Below are 13,480 nucleotides of genomic sequence, written 5' to 3'. Positions count from 1 at the left end.
CATCTTGAATTACATGTTTATAATTTTATTTTGTGAGATCCTGGTATTTTAGCATATTTCGTAACGGAATGACAAGAATTGCCCAGGTTCTGTCCAGCTATAATTTCTTTAACTGTTTTTGTTCATTCCAGTCCTTGGGAGGGGTTAAATTTTTAATAATAAGAATAGTTGTCACAATGAGAGTGTAGTCACTTAGCAGATTTATCCCAAATATTCTAGACCATTTTATAAAGCTGTTTAAGATGAAGATCTTCACATATGAGAAAATTGAAACTCTGTTGTGTAGAGGTCAGTGGGGTCCAGGGGAGATTATCCAGTAGAGGTGTTGACAGGTTGCTGGTTCTTTTGTTTTAGTAAAAAAAAGGAAACCAAAAACACCACAAAAAACCCCCAACAACATGAAGAACATCATTGTTTGGATTTTCTTTTTTTTTCATGGTAAGGACAAAAATGAACATAATTTGATGTTATTACTTGTCCTGGGCCCTGTTACTGGTGGCTTGTGTTAGCTTGTCCTGATGTCTGCAAGTTTATACTGAAGATGCTCAAATGATAGATAGATAGGTAGATAGATAGATAGATAGACAGACAGACGGATAGGCAGGCATAGATATTGAATCATGCATTATGTATTATTTTGTATTTTCATGCATTATTTTGCTCGGTGGTCCCAGTGGCTGGAAACTTGGACTTGGCCAGTTCCATCTCTCTTTGTGCTTCTTCTGCCTTGTGTTGTATCTGGGAAGGGCAAGAGAATCCACTGAGTACATAAAGGTGTTTCTGAGATGCTGGAACCACATAAGGTATTTATGCTACTATTAGTTTTGCTAACTGATTGCAGTAGTTTGAATTCCTGAGCCTTGGTCTTGTCAGTCAAGGGAGTGGTTTGGGGGTAAAAAACCCCCCAAAAATCACTAAAAAGCAAAAAAAAAAGCACTCATATTCTTTCTACTGTCCTTTTCATCTTTCATATTTCAAGGTTTTTCTTGCATTTTGCAGTGTACTTCCAAAAAAAAAAAAAAATTAGAAATTGAGGATTTTCATATAGACACATGACCCTGGAAATGGTGGCTTTAAGAAAAACAGCAACTACAAGGAGACTAGATAAAATCTCAAGAGTTGGTAATGTCATAATGGTATCTCATATTCATTGAATGGAGTGCTTGTGACTCAGTGCTTTCATGGAACTGTAAATGTTCTTTTAATCTCTTATTTCTCTAGAGAGGCAGATAAATCTGAAACCATTATGTCTGTGGCTGAGGCAGGGCACAGGGATTTGCAGGATTGCAGGGGTAGCCAGTTGTAAGCTGGGAATGAAGCCGCTGTCCTGCCTCTCCAGTTAGTGGGATAACGGGGATGCAGTGATGCAGGGGTTGCAGTATTCTGGCCTTTTCTAACCACTATTTGCATGCTTTTTGTGGTCAATATAGAATCATAGAATCATTTTAGTTGGAAGAGACCCTCAAGATCATTGGATCCAAGCGTTAACGTAACACTGTCACTAAACCATGTTCGTAAGAACCTCATCTCCGCATCTTTAAACCCCTCCAGGGATGGTGACTCCACCACTGCCCTGGGCAGCCTGTTCCAATGCCCGACAACCCTTTCCGAGAAGAAATTGTTCCCAATATCCAATGTAAACCTCCCCTGGCGCAACTTGAGGCCGTTTCATCTCATCCTGTCGCTTGTTCCTGGGGAGCAGAGCCCGACCCCTCCATGCTCCAAGCTCCTTTCAGGCAGTTCAGAGATCAGAAGGTCTCCCCTCAGCTCCTGTTCTCCAGCTGAACCCCCCAGGTCCCTCAGCCGCTCCCATCACACCTGTGCTCCAGCCCCTTCCCCAGTTCCATTCCCTTCTCTCAACTCGCTCCAGCACCTCAAGGTGTTTCTGGTCATGAGGGGCCCAAAACTGACCCCAGGATTCAAGTATGCACAGTGCAATAGGAAAGGGCTGTTTTTGAGCAACTGATGGCTAAAAGCAGGGAAAACCTGGCACACGGTGAGAAGCTCTAATGGTTACTTTGCGAATCGACCAGAGGTTGCAGCAGCCCCTGGCCCTCAGCTGCTGCCGTGGTGCCCAGGTTCATTCATGCCCAGGAGCATTCAGGTCCAGCCACAGCCCAGGGTCGTTTGAATGGGAAAATGAGACAAATGAGTAAAAGTGAGAAAATGGCAGGGAGTTGAAAGGAGAGAGAGGAATGGGAGTCAGAGAGGTTGAGGGCAGAGTGAATCAAGCAGAGAAAGAAGTGGGAAGAATTATTATTATTTGAGGGATATTGGGCGTGATCTGTTTTTTGATAGAGTTCAGCCCTGTGGAAGGGGTGCTCAGTTTTACAACCTGTACCATCACTTCTGTGGAAGTAAATAGAGTCTTAATGTGGAAGGGTCCTTTTTCTTTCTAATTTAAGAATCTGCTGTAATATCTGTCAAACTAGAAGCTGCTCTCTGAAACGAATATTTCTCATTGAAGGAGGCAGGAGGGCTTTGTATTTTCCTGCAGAAGGCACAAAGGTTGTGTGCCACAAAGACTTCAGAAGGACAGGGATAGTTGGTTTGTGCTTTTCCAGGTGTGGATAATTTCACTGAGGTCTCTTAGGAGGAGGCCAAGCCTTGGCTCAACCTCAACCATCCCAGTCTGGTCCTGAGTCTGGGAGTTGTTGCACCACTACAGCTGCTTCTCAGGAACTGGAGGGAGAAATGTGGGATCTTTCTCAGGTCTTTTTGTGGTGATCTAGATCCAGATGGCTTTTCCTCTCTGTGCATTTAGTCCTGCATGAATGCAATCTGGAGCAGAGCTCTGCTGTGGATACACTTTGGCCCAGCACCATGCAGATCTGGCCTCTCTTTTGGGCTGCTTTGCTCTGAGGCAGGTGGTTCTGTGGCATTTTTATGGCAGGAAGATGCTGTAAAGCCTTTGGCCTTGGAGCTGCAGAGGTGTGAAACCACTCACCCACGCCAGCACCCAGATGAACTGAACCCGACCCAAAAGAAACAGGCACATCTGCGTTCACAAGCTGCAGCTCCAAATGGGGCTGCTAAACGTGGAAAAAAAAGCAGTTACAGGAGCACTGGCATTTCTGGAGCATCACTTTGTGTGATACATGCCCCATATTTGGGTTGTACTGTGTCTAATATGGTGCAATCTCTGACTGATGCTTTTTCCATGGTGAGATTGTTGCTAATGCCTGTCTCTGCTCTGGATTATTTACTGTTTAATCATTCAGTTCAGCTCACACCGTGGCCTTTGCATTGGTGGGATCACTAAACTGAGTCTTTTTTTCTGCTGCTGTGTCTCTGCTTTTTTTGAATCATTTCCCCTCACTATGATGAATTTGAACGCAGTTGGTCCCCAGGGTCTCAGACTGTTGCACCATCTCCTGCTGGTCACTTCTCAGACCCCATGCAAGACCATGGGACTGGCACGAAGATGGATGTGTTGCGATATTGGGACTCTTGGTCAAGCTGTGACCTTGTAGAGCATCAAAGCCTCATGCTCTAGAGGACCAGCCACTGTGGTTATGTTACAGTAGTCTTGGTCAAGCAAGCCATTGCTACATGGGATATGTTTTCCAAATTAGCCCCAATATAAGTTGAATAACTCAAATGCTTTATTAGTTATTTGGCCTGTGTGGAGCCCCACTGTGGTGTGGGTGACAGTCTTTTCAAAGATTGATGGAGGTGATTCTGGAAAGACCCCACCTGGAGTACTGTGTCCAGCTCTGGGTCCTCAGCACAGGACAGACATGGACCTGTTGGAGAGGGGCCAGAGGAGCCACAGCAATATCAGAGGGAAGGGACACCTCTCGTGTGAGGACAGGCTGAGAGACTTGGGGTTGTCCAGCCTGGAGAAGGCTCAGGAGAGACCTTATTGCAGCCTTCCTGTACTTAAAAGGGGCTGATAAGAAAGATGAGGACAGACCTTTTAGCAGGGCCTGTTGTGACAGAACAAGGGGTGATGGTTTTAAAGTAAAGGAGGGAGATTCAGGCCAGACATGAGGAAGAAATTTTTTACACTGAGGGTGGTGAGACACTGACCCAGGTTGCCCAGAGAGGTGGTAGATGAACCATCCCTGGAGACATCCCAGGCCAGGCTGGACAGGGCTCTGAGCAACCTGATCTGTGTGAAGATGTCCCTGCTCATGGCAGGGGGTTGGAACAGATGATCTTTGAAGGTCCTTCTGGCCTAAATTATTCTAATGGAATCATAGAATATCCTGAGCTGGAAGAGACCCACAAGGGTAATCGACTCTAACTCCTGTCCCTGCATATGACAACCCCAAGGTTCACACCACATGTCTGAGGGCATTGTCTCTTGTTGAATTCTATGATTCTAAGGTGCTGTCTTCACAGATGAGCTGTGCCTGGTGAGGGAAGGGTTGGTGTGCAAAGGGACATGTAGTTTTAAGACCTTAGCCTTTCTTGGAGAGGGCTTTATGCATTGGTAAAAGTCTTTCTTGCAGCTTTGTCAGCTCCCTGGATTGAGAAGAATGAGGAGTGTTTCCTCCCTGGATAAAGAGAAGAATGAGGGATGTTTCTTCCTGTGCCATCCAGGCAGAAGTACCAAGGACTGTCTTAGCATGAAGATTTCTTACCACCTTTTGAGTCTACGCAGCTGAGTAAGAGCTAGGGTGGTGTGAATTAGGGTGAGATTAATCATGTGCTTGTAAATTAGTCCTTGTGCCCATCACACTTTGTGGTCGGGGTGGGCTCGTCAAGAGTATTTTCATTTGAAGATTTGAACGACGCATTTTGTCTTCTGTGGATTTTGTCTTCTATAGAAGGACCTACCTCCCTCACGACATGGATCTCTTTGAAGGGATTTGAGGAGGACATTTCTTTTGCTTTATTTCTTGTGTTTCCCGTGCCTCCCATGATGTTAGCTGAGGTCCTGAAGCTGCATTCAGCTTGACAGGTTGTGGGTGAGGGAAGGTCACAGAGGTCTTCTGGGAAGATGGGTCCATTGAAAGAGAGAGAAAATATAGGTATCTGAGCCCCACGGGCCATTCATGACTCGCCAACGTTATTTAAGGAAGGAAAAAATTGTTTTGAAAGTAGCAATACTAGTGGAGCTTAGGTCCCTGCGGAAAAAGGATCCTTTGTCCTATCCATCTTCTCATCCCACCCATTGGAAATGAAAATGTGAATTAGAGACTGAACATCGGTGTTTCAATTCGCAAGTGCTGAGCGTGATCCACCAGAGAAGCACCAGCATTTCCTGGGATGGATGCTCAGGTTGGGCACCCATGCGTTACCCTGCCGGCCATTCCCATTTACCCAGCAGATTTCCCTTTGTTTGAATATTCTTGTTTAACATTTTTCTTGGTCCTCAAAGGCTTTTCCAGATACTGTGATCATTCAGGTTCACTTCATTACTATCAAAAATTAATATTTGCATTATAATGACTTGAACTGTAGTACTGAGAAGCCTGAGTGTGCCCTACAGGCGCACAAAAAACTGTAAATCCTTGTTCCTAAAACTTCCATTGCAACCCGTTGTCTCCCAGAGGTTTCCACAGTCCTTTTATTGACACCACAAAAGAAGAATAAAATAAAGCAAAACACCGTATATGAGATTTGCTTGGTAAGGATGGTTCTGAAAGCACTCAAAAAGTGGGAGTAAGTTTTTGGGGTTTTTTCCTGTGTTTTTTTTTTTGTTTGTTTGTTTTGTTTTGATTTTTTGTTTGTTTGGTTTTCTTTTTTGTTGTTGTTTAGTTGATTGGTCAGTTTTTGTTTTGTTTGGTTTTTTTTTTAGCTGAGTCTTTTTAGTCTGAAAACAAACTTCACCTTGAGACTTTTGGACTTTGGAAGACCATAATCCATATTTGAATGTGGAGAGGGCCTGTGGCAGGATGCAAACCCCCCTGTCTCCCCCTCCCTCCTTCAGTATGGAAAGAGTAGGCACATCTCCCTCTCTCTCTGCTACTTGAGGCTAACAGCTTCTTTTCTTTGGCCCCAGAGCACCCTGGCCAGGGCCATTAGGAGAAGGGAGTGCCGAGGCACCACTGAGCCGCTGGGCACCTGCGGCCAGTGTGGGGGATGTTTGGAGGCTTCAGGGGCACCCACAGCCAGTGTGGGGGTGCAGAGAAGCTTCTAGAATGCCTACAGTCAGATCTGATCAGCCAATATAAAAATGGGATTCTCGTCGAGACTCCGCCAATTGTCGCGGGTCTCTCGGAGCACGAGAGAGATGCTGCCGCCGAGAGCCCCCTCGGGATGGAGACTCCGCTTGCCTTCCCGCCACGGGTGTGAGTAAAACCTCTCGCAGGATTGCGAGTATATTTATACTTTCCGTGCACATTTGCACGTGTAACTTCCCATGCTCAATATGAGCACGTGTAAAATTAATCCTCGCATAATCGCGGGTGTATTTTCCTCCCGTGCTTCCACATAAGCACGTGTAACTTTCTGTGCACGTCTGCACGCTTACTTTCTGTGCTTAATACAAGCACGTGTACTTTCCGTGCACATTTGCACGTGTAACTTTCCGTGCACAACATGAGCACGTGTATAAATTATTTCCTCGCACAATCGCGAGTGTATTTTCCTCCCGTGCTTCCACATAAGCACGTGTAATATTCCGTGCACATTTGCACGTGTGAGTAAATTAACCCTCGCAGGATTGTGAGTGTATTATAAATTTACCCTCGCAGAATCGCGAGCGTACACTTCCCGTACTCACTACGAGTACGTGTATCTCTTTAATCCATCACCATGTTTAGGCAAGTGTGTACTTCTCCGGGACTCAGGGACGGCTCCGGCATTGTTTTGGTGAAGCCATGTGCATGCACTCTGTGGACCGCCTGTTGTATTAGTTGCTGCCCCTTAATAATTTTCCTCAACTGATATCCGAACCTGTATTTAAGTTACTTTTGGAATGCTAAAACCCGGTTTCTCACAGGTTTAATAAAAGTTGTTTTGGACCCTGTTGTCCCTTAAACTAACCTCAGGGTGCCTCCGGCACAGGGCCCCATCTTATCTTGGTGTCTAAAAGCTGTGAGGTGCAAGTCTTTTTAAAAAGGGCAAGATTTATTTTTCTCTTTTTTTTTTTTGAGAGGCATTGGAAGGGGGACTGACTGACAGACAGAGAGATCTGTGAATCGGGCACATAAGACATCTCAAATTGGGCATCTGGAAATAAAGGCGCCTGAAATCTGTTGTCAACTTTGAAAATCCTATTTCCCCCTCCTTCCCCCCTGCCTCCTGCCAGCTTTGGAAGTTTGAACCGTGTTCTTTTTATCACATTTGTCATTCCTTAGTAATGAAGCTCTGGCATTCAAAATTTGGCTGACAACTTCATGAGTATGAGCCAAAATGAAGTTCAACTTGCACCTTTCTCTGATGCACCCAATGCTATTTGCAGCAAGAGGCAGAAGTCTGAACTAGAGGGACTCCAGCCTCATTTATTACGGCAATTACTTTCTTCTTGCTGATGCCAAAATTAAGCTTGTGTTCTTTATTCTAATGTAGATGGACAGGAACTGTTGAGGTGAACGCATCAGGAATGTTGAGAGAGGAAATGCCATGTATAAACCATTTATTCTCAGGCTATTCCTTCCTCTTAAATAATGTAAAGGTCATAAATATTCTGGAAATCATGTAGAATCAGTGCTGCAAAAGACTTTGAGCAGTTCCAGGCTAGCTTAGGTTTTATTTTATAGAGGCTCAAGTCCAGCACTTTAAAGTTTGATAATTTTAAATACATTTAAATGCATTTTCAAGGTAATTTAGATCTATAAACTGAATGTATAGTTCAGGTGACACTGGGAGAACTGGCTTTGGGGGAAAATGCACAACTCAGAAATGAGGTCTGATGTGTGGTCTGCTGTGCATAGCTTCTGTCTTTGTCTGTGGCCAACAAGGTATTTAGGGTATGAACTGAGCATGGGCCAGAGTCCAAGTGTGCCAAGTACCTGTGATCTGGAAGCAAGCACAACCATGAGCATGTTGTGCCAGGTTTTGTGGCCATGTCATGTATGGATGACCATGAGCCAGCACTGGGCCTTTGTGTCCTGGAAGGCAAATGGTACCTGGGGTGGATTAGAAGGGGGGTGGTTATTAGGTTGAGAGAGGTTCTTCTTCCCTTCCACTCTGCCCTGGTCAGACAACATCTGGAATATTGTGTCCAGTTGTGGCCCCTCAGTTCCAGCAGGACAGGGAACTGCTGGAGAGAGTCCAACGCAGGGCAACAGAGATGCTGAAGGGAGTGGAGCATCTCCCGTGTGAGGAAAGGCTGAGGGAGCTGAGGCTCTGGAGCTGGACAAGAGGAGATTGAGGGGTGACCTTATTAATGTTTACAGATATATAAAGGGTGAGTGTCAGGAGGATGGAGCCAGGCTCTTCTCAGTAACAACCAATGATAGGACAAGGGGTAATGGGTTCAAACTGGAACACAGGAGGTTCCACTTAAATTTGAGAAGAAACTTCTTCCTGGTGAGGGTGTCAGAGCCTGGCCCAGGCTGCCCAGGGAGGTTGTGGAGTCTCCTTCTCTGCAGACATTCCAACCCGCCTGGACACCTTCCTGTGTAACCTCATCTGGGTGTTCCTGCTCCGGCGAGGCGATTGCACTGGATGAGCTTTCGAGGTCCAATCCCTGACACTCTGTGATTCTGTGATTCTGTGATGTGTCCTTGGGCAAACCCAGTGCTTTCCCTTTGCATTTCTTTAATTCAATTTTTGGCTTGAGGATGCGTTCTGAGAAGGCTCAGGTTTGGTTTGGGCATAAAGCTGTCAACATTTGTGCTCCCATTGCTGTTTGGATTTGCAGTCCGAAGTCCTCCTGCTCCAACCACAGAGGTCGTACCTTCTGAGAGGTCCCACAGCTCAGGTTCTGCATTGTTGAGGTGTTGCAGTAGCTGACACCCATCTCTGGGAAGGGCTGCAAACCACAGCCACTGAACTTTTAAAACATTTAGAAATCCCACCCTGATCTATGTGAAAGCATAAAGTGCTTCAGACTGGATTACTCTTGAGTGACTAACATGGCATTTCCTTTGAGCAAAACATAAGGACTGCTATAATTTAATTATTTTGGACCTGTGGTGGTTAATTAGAGCCTTTCCTGGGCTCCCCTGTGGGTTAATGGTCTTTAAACCATGTATCCAGTTGTTTGTTCAGATGACATGTTTTAATTTTGAAATGCTTGTGATTTTTCCCTTCCATAAGCGTTGCTATGTTAGCAACGTCACTATACCACTGTTGGTTATCTCACACAAAAGAAAGATTTTTTTGGGAGAGAAAAATGTTTGTTTTGAAATTTAATTCCCATTTACATGCAGGTGGAATTGAAGTCTGGTTTCTGGGTTTTTGATTTCAAATGCGTAATGTATTTGAAGTGGCATCTGAGTCTGTAAAGCTGAGGTTTGTTGAACTGCCTTTTGATGCCCAACTTCAACTGATTTCAACGGGAACTGAACCAGAATTTGAATCCTAGAGGCAACATTTGTATGTAACAGTTCAAATCTTACGGAACTGTGTGGATACAGATCCCTAAAGTAATGCACGCTTGCAGTGTTTAGCTCAGAAGTTATTAAAACATTTTTTTTTTAAATAAATAGATATTCCTGGTAAATTCTTTTAAGTCTTTTTTCTTACAAGTGTATTGACATCATAGCTGACATACGATGTTCTGAGGGTTGATTTTTGTGCTTTGTGAGGGGATGCACATGGAGTTTCTATTGTCCTGTCGAGCAACTGAAAGTTTGCACAGGGTTTTTTTTTTTTGTTTTCTCTGAGTTCATTAGTGAACAGACAAAGAGACCTTATAAATCATATCTGAACCTATGCAGTAAGCTGGATACAAGTGGGTACACAAGCAGTGGCGGGTTTTGAATGGGGGAGATAGAGATGATAAGGCACACTGTTGTAAATCACTGTCACTGTCAAGTGGACCAACATCTTCCCTTCTTTAGTAGAATCACAGAGTAGGTTGGAAGGGACCTTCAAAGCTCATCCAGTGCCACACCTGCCATGAGCAGGGACATCTTCACCAGCTCAGGTTGCTCAGAGCCCCGTCCAGCCTGGCCTGGGATGTCTGCAGGGATGGTTCATCCACCACCTCTCTGGGCAACCTGGGCCAGGCTCTCACCACCCTCAGGGTCAACAATTCCTTCCTTATGTCCAGCCTGAATCTTCCCACCTTTAGTTGAAAACCGTCACCCCTTGTCCTATTGCAACAGGTCGTGCTAAAAAGTCTGTCCCCATCCTATTTATAAATCCCTTTTAAGTACTGAAAGGCCTCAGTAAGGTCTCCCTGGAGCTTTCTTGTCTCCACGATAAACAACCCCAACGCTCTCAGCCTGATTTTGGGATGTAACCATCTGCATGGGTTGCCCAAGTAACTGGACAATAAACTGTCTTTTATTCTGGTCTGGATTACAATTGTATCTGAAACTTTAGAGCTGGTAAAACCTGAACAAAATGTTTCTAAAACACACAAGGCATGTTCATTGCAGTGTGCTGTGCTAAGCATTTGTTTTCTTTCCTCTCCCTCCCCAGCGATCAAAGAGAAATACATGGACTGGACGGAGTTTCTAATACATGATCTGACTGGCGCCCGGACTGCACCTGCAAATTTACTGGAAGGCGTATGTATTAGATTGCAGTTTCTATCCGATAACAGTGTCACGATGTGCATGCTGCAGCCGTGTTTGTGCTTCCAAAGTGTCGGGCTGTGTGTTTGCAGCATCCATGTGCTGGCAGCGGCATTGCTGGCCAAAAGTTGGTGGCAACGTTGCCTTTGATTCTGTTGGATCTACTTCTGACCCAGTGATGGGTAGTTTGTTTTGCCTTGAAGCCGGAAAGTGCTGCTTAGAAAGCTAGGTATTCAAAAAAGGCTGGGTGGTGGAGAAGAGCATTGAGGGAGTCCGTAGGAAGGACACAACCTCTTAGTACCCCTTAGATCCACCAAAATAATGAGCTGAGTTTTCAGGTCAGGACATAGTTTGAAGAGGGTTTAGCAGGTTGATGGGGATTTATGTGTGTGTGGAAATAACCTCCCTCAAGGATGTTTTCTCCACCTAAACAGAGCAGTCATATTTAGCAGGGAAGTCAGGTGAGGTGGCCTCAGTTGTCAGTAGTCAAGAGAGAAGAAGAGGCTGATTTTTTTAGATTCACCCCTATGACCAAGAGCCCAGTCTGCGCAGTATATTCACAGGGGCAACTTGCACCTGGGACAGCCTCAGCTTGCCTTAAGATGTTGGACAAAAATCCTGCAGATTCACCTTGAAGCTGTGGGAGCAGGGCACCTTCTCCATCAGGACCTACCCTGCTCTTGCATGGATGCTGTGCAGGCATTTGGAGAGGAGACAGCCCATCCTGCAGGAGATTATTCTCTCTGTGACTCTGTATTTAGGCCGGGAGTGAAGGCATACAGGTGGTTTACCTTTGTGTAAGCACTCAAGTTGGCTTTTTGGAAGAAAGTGTGCATGCAGGCACTGTTTTTGATCATTTTATCCCTGGTTACTTCCACCTGCCATGACTGTGCCCTGTTTCCTTGCAGCTTTGCAGTACGAGCTGCCTGGCAGGGAGAATTAATAGTGTACCATCAGGGTTACTTTTTTCCCCCAACCTGTTAGCCGAACATCCCTTGCACACCCAGAATAGTGCACATCCTCAGGCCAGCTGCATCCCTGTTCCTGGACCGCTCCCAGGTGGCACATGCAAAAAGCTGTTGTGTCCAACACCCATCACGATGGCAAATGCCACCGCCAATCTCTCCATTCCCTTTCTGCAGGCAGAGAAAAGAGGCAGCTCCAGGCAGAAATGCAGAGAGGGAAAACAGTGCATTGGCTTGAAACAGTTTCTGACCTTTTCCTGGTGTTTTATGTAATATACGTGCTTAGTGCTGTCTGTGTTGTGCGATGTATGTAACCCCCTGTCGACAGATTTGCTGCTCGTGAGTGCTGCAGATTGTTGTTATACTGTTAAATCAATATGTAGTGATACCTTTTTTTTTTTTAACATGCTAGCTATGCATATAAAGAGTTCTTGCATTATGGTAAATGTTAATATTTCATGCAAGCCAATTATTAATTTTACCCATTCAGTTCTCAGGGGTAAGTGACAACTCATTGGCTTAAAATTTAGCACACAAATCAGAGAAACAATATTCGCTTTTGAACAGCCAGGGATTTATTATAATGAGTTAAATGATTACACCATTGTTTATATTAAAGAACGTTTTGTTGCAATGAAGCAGTTGTATGAGGGAAAAAAAGAGCATTGAATCAGTTATATTATTCAATTTTTACACTGCATTTTGCCATGAAATAATATTTGAAGGTCACTTACATTGTAGAGGAGTGGCTTATAATGGCAAATACATTGTTCGGAGAAATAGCTATTAATCATAAAGCTGGTTAAAACTGTACATGTGATAAGGTTATAGTAAATTTTAATTACATTTTTAACCAAATTCTCATTCTGTTGCCTGCATTTTTGGCTTAAGAGAGATGTAATCAAAATTGGTTTCATTTCAAAGTCTTGAATATTTTCTAAATCCAATATGGAAGAGAACTTTTTTGAAAAATAAGGCTTTTTCCTCTCTTTTATTCCATAGCCACTCCTAGAAAGAACGATCCTAGACTTACTCTGATTTACAGAATTAATATTTTTAAAAAATACTGTGAAATGTTTATATTGTTTAATTAAGTAGGAGTGGGAAAAACACAAACAAAAGCCCTTTTTTAAAAATATATTTTGCCTGTGCTTAGCATCTCCTGTGGGGACCAATGCTTCCAACTCTTGGGGTGTTTTTTAGTGCTGCTCTTAAAACCCTGGAATCAAGAAATTGCATAAGAATTGGCCTTTTTTTTTTTTTATTTGTAAAGAAACTTAACCACTACATTAGTGGAGAAAAGCTTGACAACACAGAGATGCTCACAATCACAAAACAAAAATACTAAGCCCCCAAGGTATCATTCTGCAAAGCATCTCATGGTTTTTTAATGCCTGCAGTTGGCAGCTCTGCAGGTGTAAAGTTAAGCACATGTGCAGACTGTTGCAAAACTGGGATCACAGAAAATACTATATGTAAGCAAATAACCTCATTTACTGGGGTTTCTTGGGCTTGGTGGCTTGGTCCAGCAAATCCTGTGCACCTTGGGCTTTGATGCCAAGGCCATTTGTGCTGGTGAGAACCTGCCCTTGGCTTTGGAGTAACCACCGTAGACTCTTTCATCCATGTTGGTGGGGGATAATTTGCTTTATACAACAGTAGAAATGAGATAAAGCTTTTGGGGGGACTGATCTGCACAGAGGGCAATTTTAGTGTCATGCCCAAAGTAATTGCCTTTTAGGTAAATGCCAGTGTCTAGTCCTGTGATTGGTTATTATCAGCTGCAATCAATGAGAATTTGGTTTGAAATCCTCCAGCTTAACTGGGCTTCAGGTTGTTCAGGAGCAACTTAAGTGAATGTGCATTATGAGCTGTTCCACCTTTTATTATTCCTTTTTTGTTGTTGTTGATGATGTCGGTTGAGAAATT

At 44.1% G+C, this 13,480-nt stretch overlaps 1 protein-coding gene across 1 annotated transcript in view; it reads left to right on the top strand.

The window, feature by feature from the left end:
* SFMBT2 (Scm like with four mbt domains 2) overlaps window positions 1–13,480 on the top strand; it is a gene marked incomplete at both ends in the record, with an annotated part of 108,631 nt that overhangs the window by 32,110 nt on the left and 63,041 nt on the right. The window contains one exon of the mRNA XM_080349915.1: window positions 10,492–10,580. Within this exon, the coding sequence (XP_080206041.1) occupies window positions 10,492–10,580 (89 nt within the window). The remainder of the gene's footprint in view (window positions 1–10,491; window positions 10,581–13,480) is intronic.

This window comes from Nesoenas mayeri, assembly GCF_963082525.1.
Source record: "Nesoenas mayeri genome assembly, chromosome: 1".
NCBI classification, from domain to species: domain Eukaryota; kingdom Metazoa; phylum Chordata; class Aves; order Columbiformes; family Columbidae; genus Nesoenas; species Nesoenas mayeri.
This window is presented reverse-complemented; position numbering and strand designations above follow the sequence as displayed.